This window comes from Polypterus senegalus, chromosome 7 (assembly GCF_016835505.1).
Source record: "Polypterus senegalus isolate Bchr_013 chromosome 7, ASM1683550v1, whole genome shotgun sequence".
NCBI lineage: Eukaryota > Metazoa > Chordata > Cladistia > Polypteriformes > Polypteridae > Polypterus > Polypterus senegalus.
In genome coordinates, this window is record NC_053160.1 from 115,208,885 (window position 1) to 115,224,199 (window position 15,315).

Consider the following 15,315-nt stretch of genomic DNA (forward strand, 5'->3'; position numbering starts at 1 on the left):
TTTTGCTCAGTCTTTCAAGAAAATTGACAGTGTCGATGGGGAAATTCAGAATTCACTGGCAACGTTTTTTTCTTTTTGCGACAATCAAGAGCTGCAAAAATGTAACTTTTTTTTCCAATATGAAATGTTACCGTATTTTCGTGTCTGCCGTTTCTATAGGAGGGTGACAATGAGTTAAATTCCAATGGATGTTTTTCAAATGCTTTCTTTCTTTGTCTTATCTCCAGGAGGCAAAACTACAGTTTCTCTTCAAGGACTTTACATACAGAATAACCTCATTTGCTAGCAAAGTTACACCTGATGGGTCAACTGGTGATCAGTCAGCCCCCGTCATTAGCAAGGCAAATGCATGACTTTTACTAATAGGGTCATTCCATTTCAAATCAACCAATGGTCCATGCACTTCTGATTCAGAATTTTCTGGAAAAATTACCAGATGTACCCATGTTAGTCAGGAGACATCATGTAACTTTTTTTGTTGATGCAAGTTCAATACTTTCCAAGATACAGAAATATTTACAGAGGGGAGGGAGTATCAATTTTATCTGGCCTCATTTTTTCATTAAATTTCAAAAGTCCATAACTGAAGAATTGAGCCACTGAGCGGGCTCAAACTTTCCACACTAGTAAAGTAAGTGGTATAGTATGCAATTAAATTAAAATATTTGGTCCAGATAACAATGTATGGACAAAGCAGCCCCTTGAAATAAACCAAATTTTAATTTGAGTTTCTGGCTTACCTATGTTAAGGCCTCAATACATATTACATATACATATAATACATATTTGCAACCAACACAGACTTTTGATTTTTTTCCCCTTTTGAGATACATATAAAAGGTTTCTGAAAAAGAAATAAAAGAAAAGTAACTGTATCAGGGTTTGAACAGCAGACCTCTTAAACCCAAAAAATCATTTTGGATTTCATTTTCAGAGCATCCTAACAGCATGTGGGAATGTGCAAATAATTAAAAAAATATTTTCATTTATTCTACATCGTCCCTTCTTTCTCAAAACACAAACTTTACTTTTCTTATGCAAATATTTCATGTTTATTTTCCATCCTAATTATAGGCTGAATGCGTCATATATAAATACAGTGATCCATCGCTATATCACGCTTTGACTTTCGCAGCTTCACTCCATCGCGGATTTTAAATGTAAGCATATCTAAATATATATCATGAATTTTTCGCTGGTTCACGGATTTCTGCGGACAATGTGTCTTTTAATTTATGGTACATGCTTCCTCAGTTTGTTTGCCCAGTTGATTTCATACAAGGGACGCTATTGGTGGATGGCTTAGAAGCTACCCAATCAGAGCATGTGTTACATATTAAATAAAACTCCTCAATGATATACGATGTGCTTCCCGCGCGGTGCTTGATTGTTTGCTTTTTTCTGTCTCTCTCACTCTCTCTGCCTGACGGAGGGGGTGTGAGCAGAGGGGCTGTTTGCCTAGAGGATGCGGAGACTCCTTTATAAAATGCCGCTTTATCGCGGTGCTTCGGCATACTTAAAAGCACGTATTGATTTTTTGATTGCTTTACTCTTGCGCTCTCTCTCACTCCGACATTCTCTGCCACTGACGTTTACTTCTTTGAAGAGGAAGATATGTTTGCATTCTTTTAATTGTGAGAAAGAAATGTCATCTCTGTCTTGTCATGGAGCACAGTTTAAACTTTTGACTAATGTTATTTCATGTCTAGGGGGCTCTAATAATGTTAACAGTGTGGGAGAGTTTATAAGGGCTTAAAATATATAAAAATAACCATACAAACATATGGTTTCTACTTCGCGGATTTTCATCTATCGCGGGGGGGTTCTGGAACGCAACCGCCGCGATCGAGGAGGGATTACTGTAATGGTAATCATTGACTTTTCAAACAGTAATTTATAAAAAATGTCAAAAAGAAAGTCAAACTTTTTTCATATGAAATGACGATGTCGATTGACTGTCCAAATATTCACCACTGAAGGAGCAGCTGAGATTCTGCCTTCTCATGATCACACTCCTGTTGGATTAGCTGCATTCCTCACATTAGACCAGCGCCCTATTGGAAGGCTATGTTGGGTGCATGAATGATGAAAAATGTGAAGTAGAATCAGACATCGTGATATGTTTCATGCATCCAAAATGTCCTGTACAGTCTTTCCGTTGGCCACCTAGAGATTATATTTGTTGGGTGCCATTACAGAGTGTCACTGCACTGCTCAGTGCAACTACAAGTCAGTGGGAGGCAGTACCATCTTGATCTCAAAGACTAAGATGCCCTACACACTGCACTTCAATTGAAACAGGAATGAAATAGGTCATATTCCAGCTGTTGCAATACCAAGATGTTAACATTTCATTATAACTAGTGTTGTATTTAGTGATAAATCATGTGTTGTGCTTAATGTGCCTTTGGTGATTTATTTTGTCATTGTTTACCCTATACCCAAATTAGGGATGAAGAACTTGATTATCATTACTGACAAATGGTGAATTTAACACATTTAGAATGGAAAATAAAAATGAAAGATTCACATAAGAAAAGTAAGACTTGCTTTTAAAAAAAGAAAGAACCATGTAGGATACAGGAAAAATAATTGTAAAAATGTCTGGACATTCCCACAGTGTATTAAGCTAGTCTGAAAATTAGACCCAAAATGATTTTTTTTTTTTACATTTGAGAGGTCTGCTGGTTAAACCCTGATACAGTTTATTGTTTGTTTATAACCATTTGAAAAGTCCTGTGGAGGTATCTAAACATATCACTTTGTAGTATGCTTTCCGAAAGCCTAAACACATCAAAGCCACAGAACACAAAATATTTTTTTTCCATTTTGAAGGTCTGCTCTGTGTGGTGTCATCTGGACCAAACATTTTGTTATGTACTATACCTTGTGATGGATGGCCGGCCATTTATCCCGGCCAATACCCCCAAGCCGCCAGGTGGAGCCCTCCTTGCAGCATGGAGGTCCCCAGAAAACCAGCAGGACATCATGGACATTGGAGTTTTTATGCAAAGCCCTGCTGGATGCCGTGGGGGCCACAGGAGGGAGCTGCAGGGAGGACCGAGGGCTTCTTCGTGCCCTGTGACCCGGAGGTTCGTCACAGGAAGAGCGACAGACTTCCGGGTTGAAGAAAAGGACTATTTACAATGACCCGGAAGGAATAAGGACTTGTGGACTATTGGGCAGAAACACTTCCGGGTCAGGAGGTATAAAAGGACTATGGGAACTCACAGACAATGAGCTGAGCTGGGTGGAAGGGTGGCAACGCGTCTGGGAGCTGGAGGATTGGTTATTTGTGTATTTGTGATTAGTATTAGTGATTTATATGAGTATTGTGGAGGAGAGTGTGCTTTGTACACTGTGGAAACAAAATAAAGTCGATTTGAGGACTTTTACCTGGTGTCTGGAGTCATGGACAGGGGTTCAAGGGAGCGAGAGCGCCCCCTATCGTTCACAACCTATAAAGGCAAACTTTAGCCTACTAGGTGGTTTAGTTCATGAGATATGGCCTTGTGAAATTGATGAAAAAATTAAGTTGTGTCAAATTTGACACTCCTCTCCCATCACAAAATTTGGTTATATCTTGGAAAGTATACACCTTACATCAAAATAATTTACAGGGGGTCTCCTGGATAACATAGTTACATCTGTAGTGAAAGGTCAAGCAAAATGACACCTTTTATTGGCTAACTAAAAATATTACAATATGCAAGCTTTGAGGTAACTCAAGCCCATTCTTCAGGCAAGATGTAATGCAAAAACTGAAGTTCCCTGTGTTTATATACACACTAGGACAAATAACATTGTAATTTTTTACATTTAAGATATCTCACTTAAAGGTTTTCCAAAGTGAATGGGATTTCTGAAAAATCAGTTAATTTGATATGGACTGACCCTATAGTGTCTTCCTGTGCTTGGGCACTTGCCATCTTAGTAAGATCCGGACTAATGGCACTCCTGGTCCAGCTCCTGTTACAGATAGTATTCTGTTTTATCAGTCCAGTCCCAGTAACACTTTTGGAGTAGAAGGGATTGCTTTCATCTTTATTAATGCCACATACATCTGCCATACACCAGAAGTTATGGTTAGGTTGAGCAGAGAGCTGATTGAGAGAGATTGTGACTTAGAGTCTTACAAGGATTTATAAAGGAAGGAATAAGGTCTTGCCACTGGTTTCTTGAGTGTACATAAGCCCAAAATCTTGATTGAACACCTGTCAATCAATGTTACCTATCCTTGATTTATGGTTTTTTATTTAGAACTTGGGTATTAGAATTTTACTCTGCTATTATAAGAGGAAATAATAAGATTCAGATGTCAAAGAAATAAAAATACTGAAAATAAGGACAAAGCTGAAAGAATTCACTTCATTCAAAAATAGCAGTCCTAAACTAAATACAGTATTGCAAAAACTGGACACAAAGAACTTTCTAAATTTTAGCAGTAATTTCTGACATTTTATCATTATGTTTACCTTTACATTCTTTTTTTTTTAGGTAATGTATTAAGCCGAGTTTGAAATTAAAGTGTTTTGGGGGCATATTTAGGATTTAAACTATAAAAATAGGCATTTTTTAGTTTCCCTGTATAATCTCTATCAAATGTTCTATCACCTTCCTTAGTTAGCATTTCAGTAAGTCAAAAGTATAGAGACACTGAAGATTAAGCAATATTATGCAAGATAAAGCAACTCCCAACCAACTTGCTCTTTTTAAAGCAACCTAAACAAATGCCTTCCACTCTCTGCTACTATCAAATTATGTGTGACTGGCAAATTGCACCGTATCACTAGAAGGCCTAATTAAAAATAAATATTTTGGAAATTATCTGCAAAGATTAATAAAATGAGAAGAGGCTTCAGGGTAATCCAATCTAACAGTCATAATTTTCATTTTCAGATCTTTATCTAAATAACCATAGCAAGATAAACAGATAAAGCAGGAAAATCAAGAAAACATTCTAAACACAGAAAACAGATGGCTCTTTAAATGTTAAGACTATGAAAAAAGACAAAGTACATGAGGCATTGTCATTACCTGCAGATATGGAATTAAGTCATAGAGCAGCAAAAGAATATTCTGATGTGCTAATGATGGCTGTGTTTCCCGTGATATCTGATATGATGGAAGCAGGATTTTAAGAAGGCTGTGTCTTAATTCAGAATTCTCTGTTAAATGTAAAGGTTCACAATACAAATACCTAAGAAATGGAGCAAGGACAGAGATGGAATATTTCTTGGGCCTGTTTTAAAAAAAAAAATAAAAATAAAGAGTTATATGGTATGTCTTTATCACGTATAATTCATAATTCAGTAACTAAAAGTATGTGAGTTTGTCTTTACTTTTCAACCCAGAATTTCATGAAAAAAACAGCCTTTAGGAGTGACAGGAGAATGACAGATCCTTTCAAACATGGATGTACTCAGACTAACTGTCTTGTACTAAACACTAAAATACACTGATATCTTTAGAAAAAAATGAGCAATTTAATTACTTCTGACACTTTACTTGCCTAAACCACATACGGTATCTTGGATATGCTAAGAAAAAATGCACATTAATCCAACCTTTTGTTTATGAAAAAGAATGCATATTAAAAATATCTCAATTAAATTCATTATAGAATTTTTATTCAATTGTGACTTAAAACTTGCAAATAACTTTTATTTGCAGCCATGATTTTAAAAAATATAAATAAAAAATAACATACAAATATGTTACACAACTATAAATAGTCTGTGGTTAACTACTGTTCTCACTGTGTGCTGCTTTTTCATGACCATGCACATCTCACAATTTCATATCTAGTTTTTGAGGTCTTGCAGGAATGTTAGCAGAAATTTTCTACCATCAATATACCATTTAAAAGGCATTATCATAACAAGAACAACACATCACATATTAATGTGTATGAGAGTGTGTAATACAATATAAATTTACCAATAGACAACTATTTACATTGATCTCCCATATTCATAATCTGTTGAATAGCAACATTGTTAAAAATCATGAACATAGTTAAGTGTGTAATGCATTTTTAAATTTTCTTCTTAAAGATGGCAAATAAGCAAAAAATTATCATTTGAGTTCATCAGAAACTATTCGGAGCAATAGCTAAAAAATAATCCACTACAAAACTATTACTTGTTTAAAGGATACACTTACTGGTTGAACACAGATTAAAAGGACAAAGGAAATAATATGATATAAGCAGCAAAGTATTTCATTTAAAAAAAAAGCAAACAGGGAAAGGCTAGTAATCTATTTTCTGTCATTATTCTGTCCACTTCATGGTAATGGAAACAAACGTTTTTTTGCTAAGTACTGACAGCAAATTAACCAACTCAAACCAAGCACTGGTCCATTGCAGGGTACACATGCTGTATGAGCCCACCACAATCATTCATGCTGGAACAATTTAGAACCCAACATGTTTTTCTTTCGAATGTGGAAACAAAACTAGTGTAAATGGAGGAAAACAGACAGCAGTAACAATTATGCTGTACATTTCCATAATATTACAAAGAAAATAGCTATATTGTTCTATTTCATAGGACTAGGTGTTTACATCCCTAATTGCATACATGAGATCTTCAGCTTAGTTTCGGTGAAATTGTCAAATGAGTGATGGCAACTTTCTGGGTTATCAAGTGGGCACCCCCCTTCCTCAAGGTTTCACTGATAGGCCCATAACGTCTCCAGTGGGTTCAGCAGTGAATCCTGGCGTTCTGGGCTCACCCAAAAGACACCATCTACCCAGCTGAGGCCCAATTGAAGTTCTTTTCAGGAGAGCTTCATCTTCTCTACTTTCTCCCAACTCAGCTATTGCCCTAGCTTAGCTTGTGCAACAGGCTTCACCCGCCTTGTTGCCTCCTCCTGCTGGCAAATCTCCTGCACCACAAGTCTGCGTCTCTGAAACAACGTGGCCTTGTTCCAGGATGGTGTGCTTGCCTCAAGTCCAAGACCACCCCTTCCTTGCTGGACCTGAACCACAATGTCCCTGTGTATGAGTGCTGCCTTTGCGATTTTGGGTCCTTCTTCTGGTGACCATTATCCTACCAGTAGCTAAGTTTGGGGCAACTTGGACAACAACAGGATCGCTTGACTCTTTTAGCATCATCTTTAGTTTCACCTTGATTTTTAACCTCCTGCTGAACTTCAGTACTCCTTGTACTCCTCTGTGAGACTGGAGATGGGTAGTTCTAATATGCCTTTGCCATAGAGTCAAATGTGTCTAAGGCACCTGGGGAGACCAAGCCACTTCTTCATGTAAGAGCTAAGCAGCCAATCCAGCTTTTTCACCTTCGTGACTGGAACCTCATACAGGGTAAGTGGCTGCATGAGACATGGAAGGCAGCCAAATTGCAAGCACCAGTGCTTCAATTTGGCATGGAGAGAGGTTTTTGTCAATGGTCTCCAGGTAGCATCCTTCCTGACCTGTTCTACCTGGTTCCTGTCCTTCAACGATTCACTGCACCAATACCCTAAGCTATTAACTGGCTTTTCAGAGACTGTGGGAACTGCCTCATCACCAATATAAAAGCGCTGGTCAACCAGGTTCACCTTAATGACGGAAATGCTTCTGGAATTGCTTGGCTTGATCTTTATCCAAGGCATCTCAATGTTATCTTGGAGCTTTCTGAGCAATCTCTGAGTACAAGCCTTGGTCATGGTAAGTGTTGTAAGATCATCCATAAATGCTCTGTCTGATAGGTGGCATCCTCAGATCAGGTCTTAAGTGCTGTCCTCCAACCACCCACCAAGATGCTCTAATGATCACCTCCATAGCCATGGTGACAGCTAGAGGGGAGATGGTGCAACCTGCCATGATTCCAACCTCCAGACACAGCCATGCTGTGGTGAAACATGCTGGGGTTACACATAGCTTAATGTCTTGGAAATAGGCCTTGACAAGATCTGTGAGAGCCACTGGTACCCTAAGGTAATCAAAGGCAGCCCAGAGGAAGATGTGAGAGACTGAAACAAAAGTGTTGGCAAGGTCCAGAAACACCACATGCAGATTTGTTCCCTCATTCTTGGCAAACGGAATCTGGTGCAAGATGGTGCTAGTGCGTTCCAGACATCCGGAGAAGCCCGAGATCCCTGCCTTCTGAATTGATGCATTATTGAGGTGGTTTCTTTGCAAGTAAATGGATAGCCTTTGAGCCACTATGGTGAAGATGATTTCACCCTTAACATTTAGGAGGCTGATCTTGTGGAACTGACTGATTTCTGAGGAATCTTTTTCTTTGGGAATCAGGATTCCCCCAGCTCTCCGTCTGGATGATTGGATCTCCTTTTTGCTCCATATCACCTTCATGAGCCTCCACAGGAATTGCAGCACACCTGGTGCATTTTTATAGAGATTTTATGGAACTCCATTGGGGCCTAGTGCTGATGAAGCCCTTCCTCTATGCACAATCTGCACTTCACTCCATCTAGGTGGGCTGGTGTCTAGCCGGTGCACTGGAGGGTGGATAGGAGGCATGTCAGCTGGGAGAGTGATCTTTTCATGGAGTCTGCAATCTGCACAGGACCTTTTCAGATGCGTCTCCAAGTCCACCTTTGACACAGAGAGATTCCCACTCTTCTCACTTGAGGAGAGACTTTCCATAAATTTGAAAGGGTCTTAGTTAGACCCTTGGTCTTTGTGTGCTCTTGTCCTCTCCTTTCTCCTGCACTTCTTCACAAGGTTTTGTACTGGATCTCTACTTGCAGCAGATTTATGCCATCTCTCTCCTCTTCTGTGGCCTTCCTCCATTGCTTCTTCAGTTGTCTTCTCTCTTAGACCAGATGAGCTATTTCCCTCTGCCTTCTTGACATATTAGGGATTGTTGGTACTGTTCTCTTCCTCTCTACCCCCAAAAACCCAAATCACTATGTTCCTTGGTGTAGATTACTTCCACCATACATTCCATCTATTTCTCCACTGTTGGTTGTACTGGGCTAGGTTCATGTTGCTCTCCCATGTCCATCTCTTCCTCTGCTGGGACAAGGTTGTTGATGTCCTGCAGACTTTGATTTTTAACCTCCTGCTGAACTTCAGTCGACTGACTTGACCTGCTTCTTAAAAAGTAATTGTCGATGCGTGACCCCTGTTGCCCCTTCTTCAGACAATCTTTCCAGCCCTGATGTATTCTCAGGCTTGTGGTGGAAGTAACTTTTGCCCAGCTGCATATACAGCTCTGGAGTATATGCCCTGCTGCTGGTCTTACAGTCTCAGATATGCTGACCATCCAATTCATCATCTGTTCTATTGCCATGTCAGTTCCCAGGATGTCCGCCGACGAGCCTCTGGCTCACGGGGTATTCTTTTCATAATAGTTTTTGTAGCTAGGAATGGGTGGAACACAAGCGCCTTTTGCGCCAGATCTTGCTACCATGGGTAGCTAGACCATGGAAGCCCCGGTGGGGTATATTCTCTCCTGCCAGCTGTCTTTCCAAGCCATCACAAGGTCTTTCCCTAGTTGTCAGCTGCCCTTTCACAGCAGTCACTGGTTTCCCAGATCGTCAGTTCTGTTTCATAGGACTTAGTGTTTACATCCCTAATTGCATACATGAGATCTTCAGCTGGAGAATATTAGACAATTAAAGATGACAATTAAATGGAATTTCAGTTCAGTAGAGCTTTTCAAAACAGGATTTATATATATATATTGTCTTTTATAAGTACTGATGCACATTTAAGAAGCATTGATAGCAAAAACAATTTTGGGTTTCATATATTTTGAGCACATGGCAGAAACAGATGCAGCAAATAAGTCAAAAGAGAGAACTGTAGTTTTTAAATTGTTCTGTGTAGTCTAATATTTTCACAATATCTGCAATACTTGTACTTTGCATATAATACTTTTTTTCCCTTTATCATTAATAAATTATCTTGAAAGTTTCTCATTCTTTATCGTAGAGCTTCTGTGTCTTTCTCTATAAACTGCACTACTCAATGTAAATATATCTGGTCTGTAAACTTCTGTTGTTGTTTATTTTAATTTGTAAAATGCACTTTTTGGACAATGCCACTAAACATTAAAACTTTTATTAAAATTAATTTTGAAATATGGAATTATTCTGATTTTGCCTGCTGGTCCCTAATGTAGGATCAGTAGCATCAGAAAAGGAAAAAATGTAACTGAAATTACTGTAGAAAAGTAGATTAATTAATCAATTTTCTTCATTCACTGATTATTCTTTTGTCATAGATATGAGTTTATCAGAACCCATGCTGGCAAATGGAAACATTAAGTAAAAAAATAAACAACTCACTTGTCCACGCATTGCTGTATAAAAAATGTCAGGTGCTGAATCAGTGCAGGCCAACAGTCAGGTCTGTTTTCAATTACAGTGATAAATGGATGTGGTGGGTTCCTTTAAGGACATTTAAAGAGACACAAACAAAACTATTATTAAAATACAACAGATTTAAAAACTTCCTAAGCAATTATTGAAATGTCACTTCTCCTCTTTATTATAGCTTCTTCTTAGTTTATAAAAAGGCACACAATATAAGCCCAAATGTACCACAGAAAAAGACAACCTCCTCCTTATGCCATTATCATATGTATTCTTTTGCTGTGTTCCCTTTGACCTTTTTTGACATAACCATGCCACAGATTTTATCAGTTCATTGCAGCACTGAGGAATATAAATGCTTTGTTCCTTTAAAGCTCACCTTATATTATAAAATTAATAAAGTCATTCCAGTAGATGGCATATGTGAACGGTGCAAGCTGTTCAGTATTCTAGTACAACTCCACAAAAATGTGCGGTGCTTGTGAATAATGAAGCAATGAAAAGGCAACACCATGAACACATATGAAAAGCCTACATTCACTCCTAAAAAAAACAAAATTTCACAATTATATTATTTGGTCACAAGCAACAGTATTTGTATCTGGTGTGATGGGAAATCTGGATGAAAATGGCAGAGTACACAAAAAAAAGGTGGGACAGGACTGACGATGATCATCAAGTTATGTGAATGTGTTAGATGTCCTGGAATATAGGTAGATGTAGCTCCTCAAAGTAGCAGCAAAATGAACAGAACCATGGTACTTAAGAACCTAAAATAGATACAACCCTGGGATAAATGACCCTTGGTTGATAGAGAAGGTGAGGAGGCATCAAATGGTTTGCAGGAGGATGGACACCTCAAAACTGGTATCTGGAAGAACACAAACACCAGCAAGAAGAAATGGAATAAGTACGACCTTTTAAAATAAGTGACTGACAGGAAGATAGTCATCTAGTACTCTGACCTGGAACGTGGCAGCAGCCAGTACCATGCTATAAATTTTGATATCTCTTTAGAACAGGTAGTTAAGGAAACACAGTACAGGCCAACTAATTTAGGCTAGTAGCTTCCAATCCCAGTCCCAGGGAACTCTTATGGCTCCAGATTTTTGTTTGAACCAGTATCACAAGCAGTAACGCATTTTACTTCTAAGTGAAATAATTCTTTAATGAGCTGATCTATTGTTTCTCTCCTATTCTGCATCATATAGCGTGAGATTTATATACAAGTCTTTTTGAAATTTTCCTATTTTTGCCATAATTTTAATTTCTTAACTCTCTTTTATGATTTTCCTATTAAATGAACTTTTTGTGGAGTTTGTCCTCTTATTTGAACCCTCCTAACAAACAGTGAATTAAACAGAAACCAAGCAAATAACATTGATTGATGAAAGGCTTGACATATGAAATTCCAAAACTGTGCTTAATACATCTGATTGGAATTTAGCAAACATTGATGGAATATGTGTTCTCTTCTTTGCTATTAGGATGGTTCTCAGTTTCTCTCACCCTCACGCATTCTTCATGCCAGGAGCAGCAGCTATAAAGTTGCAATATAGCTGTAAACCTGGCTGCAAAATTGCTTACAGCCTGTAGCTGATCTTGCCGGTTCCTCTTCTTTTCAGCCCTTCAGTCTCATTTCAACTTGTGAAGAAATGGGAATAAGCAAAAAGGGAATCTGAATGGTGGTCTATGGTGAACCTATGTACGCAACACAGAGTATAACAGTTCTTAGTTTACACAAGTGTGTGTAGTGATGCCACATAAAAAGGATATTTACATATTTTTAGTATGTCCTGTGTTATGTTTGTGTTTTCTATAAAACTAAACTAGATTTTCAAAATAGTAATAATAATTTCTACAAGCAAGGAATTGTGGAATATAATGGGGATTTGTGGGTATTGTAGTTTGTATATTTATTTTTTACCCTATATAAATGCATGGGAGGGTTGCTGTAAGTAACACAGTTTTGGTCAATGTCAACTCACTCTTTTACAAATAATTAGGAAATTTCCAGCCAGACACAGTTCTATAGTGTCAGTCAAGAACATTGATAGATAAATAGATACTTTATTAATCCCAAGGGGAAATTCACATAATCCAGCAGCAGTATACTGATACAAAAAAACAATATTAAATTAAAGAGTAATAAAAATGAATGTAAAAACAGAAAAAACAGACAATAACTCAATAACACATTAACACGAGAGTCCCAGAAGCCTACAAAAAAAAAAACTAGTAATCCCAGCCTACCTTAAGTTCCTTTACACCTCTCCAACAGCATTGTAAATGTGTCAATCAGCACAAGCAGCCTGCTAACCCACCCCTCAAACCCCCACCACCATTACGGCAAATACCATTAAGTAAATTACCTGTGTAAAGGAGGGTAAAATTTACAAATACTTACCAGTGCTAATTTTCCCACCATAAGCGACAAGGAAAAAGAATACACTGCTCCCAAATGATTTGCTTGTTAAACGTGGGAACACAAACATACAACCTTATATAAAGAGTACAAACACAAAGTTGGGAACGCTAAATATGGGGACCCAATCATCAAAATGAAAGACAGTCAAACTCATGAAACAAGACAGCTGCTTAAGTTTTTCGTAAGCCAATAAGCTCATCTACACCTAATAGTATTGTCTTTTTCTTTAGTACAATATTTTTCTTCTCATCAATATTGTTCTAACCTACCATTTAAAAAGGATGCTAACACAAATTTATAATTTCGGAAAGGAACAAAACTATTCTTTCTGCAAAAGCTCCTGCTAAGGGATTGATTCGACTCTGAAATAGATTAATTCTCCCACACACCACAGTCACATATTTTAAACAGCAAAAATGTCAGGAGATGGAAAAGAATGCAGAGGTTTTGACAATAGTAACATTAAGTCACTATAATATGAGAATCATCCGTTGCAAGCACTAAATCTGTGCCTTCAATATGCTTGGTACTCTCAGCTGCCATAACTTTGCTCTAGAGCAGGGCACCTAATGTCTAGGGTGAAGTTATCACAAAAAAAGGATTGACCCCTTTAACTACCAAGGTTAACCTAGTGCTGGACTGTAAGAGTGTGTATTGGAGTTGGACAAGAACACATGAGTAGAAAACTTTGTTAATGTAAAGCAAGGTGCACAAGCAAAAGACTTTACATAAAGCATTTGTCTTGCTAAAGGCAGGAGATGAGTAATCACCAGTTATCAGGCAAATGTAAAATACTATGCTAGCAAACAACGACCATGGTGTGTGAAAGTACTGGCTGCAACACAAGGTGTAACCACAGTGAAGGTGGAGAAGAGCTTCTTAACAAAGGAAAAAACAAAACAAAAAAACGCAAATTGAACATCCTTTCACGTGTGCCAGAGAAAGCCGAATCTGAAAGACCGAAGCATCACCTACCCCTGGAGTTAACAGAAAAAAAAATGACTTTGATTCCAAGAACTGCTGTTTGTAAGTTAGTAGTTAGCTAGGGTAATTTCAGCTAATGCATTCTGGTTATTGGTATCATCTGAAAATTAATTACCTCTGTGAAGGAAAAATTTGTAGCTGGTGTATGTTTCTCTTCCAAAACTCAGTAGGAAAGTTCAGAGCAGCTTCACACACAGACAGACAGAGGAAATGTGTGTGTGGTTAAACCAGTGTAGTCTAGCTGTGAGCAAATCAACATTGCTATTAAAGTGTAGGCACTAGAAACTTAATAAGTAACAAAAAAACTTCACCATCTTGACCCTGTTGATTGAAAGATTTAATTCACTCTTATTACGTGGGGATTAATGGCTGGTAGACCAACCCCATTTTTCTACCTAATTCTACCTATCTTTTTTCTACCCAATATGTTATTTCATGTATATACAGGGGATCCTCAGGTTACGACACAGTTCCGTTCCTACAACAGTGATGTAACCTGAATTTTGGTGTAAGTCGAAACACTCCCTAGCCTAAGTCACCAACCTATCCTAACACATTTGCAAAATCCTAATCTAGAACATAAAAACACAACTGAGCCACAAAAAAAGGAAAAGGACATAAATATACTGTACTGTAGTAACAGAAAAAATAAGTGTAAAAAAAATCCTTACCTGTATTCCTTCTCACGTCTCGATTTTTTAAAACTTTTTATGGGAGTGGGCGTTGTAAACTTGAAACGTCGTATGACGAGACATTGTAACCCGAGGACCCCCTGTATGTCTCTATTATATAAAAAAAATCCTGGGACGAGACAAGACTTTTTCAGAGAGATACTTTCCAAGTCCCATGACCAGAGACTTTGTGCCAAGAGATTTAACCACGCCCGGGGCCAGAAATAAAAGACAAAGAGTAGATGACAAAGTAGAATGTTGTAAAGAGGTTCAAAAACGTTGATGTGAAATTCGAAAGTCTCAAAACAATGATAGTAAAGATTGCATTAGCGCAAACAAATGGAAATGATTACTCAATGAAATAATAGAAAAGTGAAAAGAGATCAAATATATTGTTCGGATTTAAACGTTAAATCAGAGACTAGTAGATCGTCAAATTCGTGTTGCCATCAGGGGAAAGTAGTGTTTCTTCCCATTGAAGAAGTGTATCTGCGAGAATTAAAAGATTTGTTGTTTGGTGAAAGTGAAATCCACATATGCGAGCGGCAGAGACATGAAGTGGCTGGCGTGTAGCGCAGACCGTGGTGTTGGTGAGTGAAGCCCCCTAATATATATATATATATATATATATATATATATATATATATATATATATACACACACACACACACACACATATATATATATATATATATATATATATATATATGTAGTATATTGTAAGTCTGGACTTTTGGGGATTCCGTAGTAATAAGGGATTATGGGTATTAGAGATTAATTAGGAAGTAGAGACTAATAACAAAGTTGTGTATCGTGTACTCTGGGAACGATCTTAGTAAAGGACCGGTTAGTTACTACTTTGAACCTGTGTCCGTCTTCTTCCTTTAAGGATTACAATATTAGTGCCCATAGACATAACATATATATATATATATATATATA

At 37.7% G+C, this 15,315-nt stretch overlaps 1 protein-coding gene across 2 annotated transcripts in view; it reads right to left on the bottom strand.

Moving 5' to 3' along the window:
- Positions 1-15,315, bottom strand: part of focad (focadhesin) — a 363,839-nt gene that overhangs the window by 275,497 nt on the left and 73,027 nt on the right. For both annotated transcript variants that reach the window (XM_039759173.1, XM_039759172.1), the window contains 2 exons: positions 10,264-10,365; positions 5,038-5,242 (listed from right to left, as the gene is read on the bottom strand). In XM_039759173.1, coding sequence (XP_039615107.1) covers positions 5,038-5,242; positions 10,264-10,365 — 307 coding nt within the window. The remainder of the gene's footprint in view (positions 1-5,037; positions 5,243-10,263; positions 10,366-15,315) is intronic.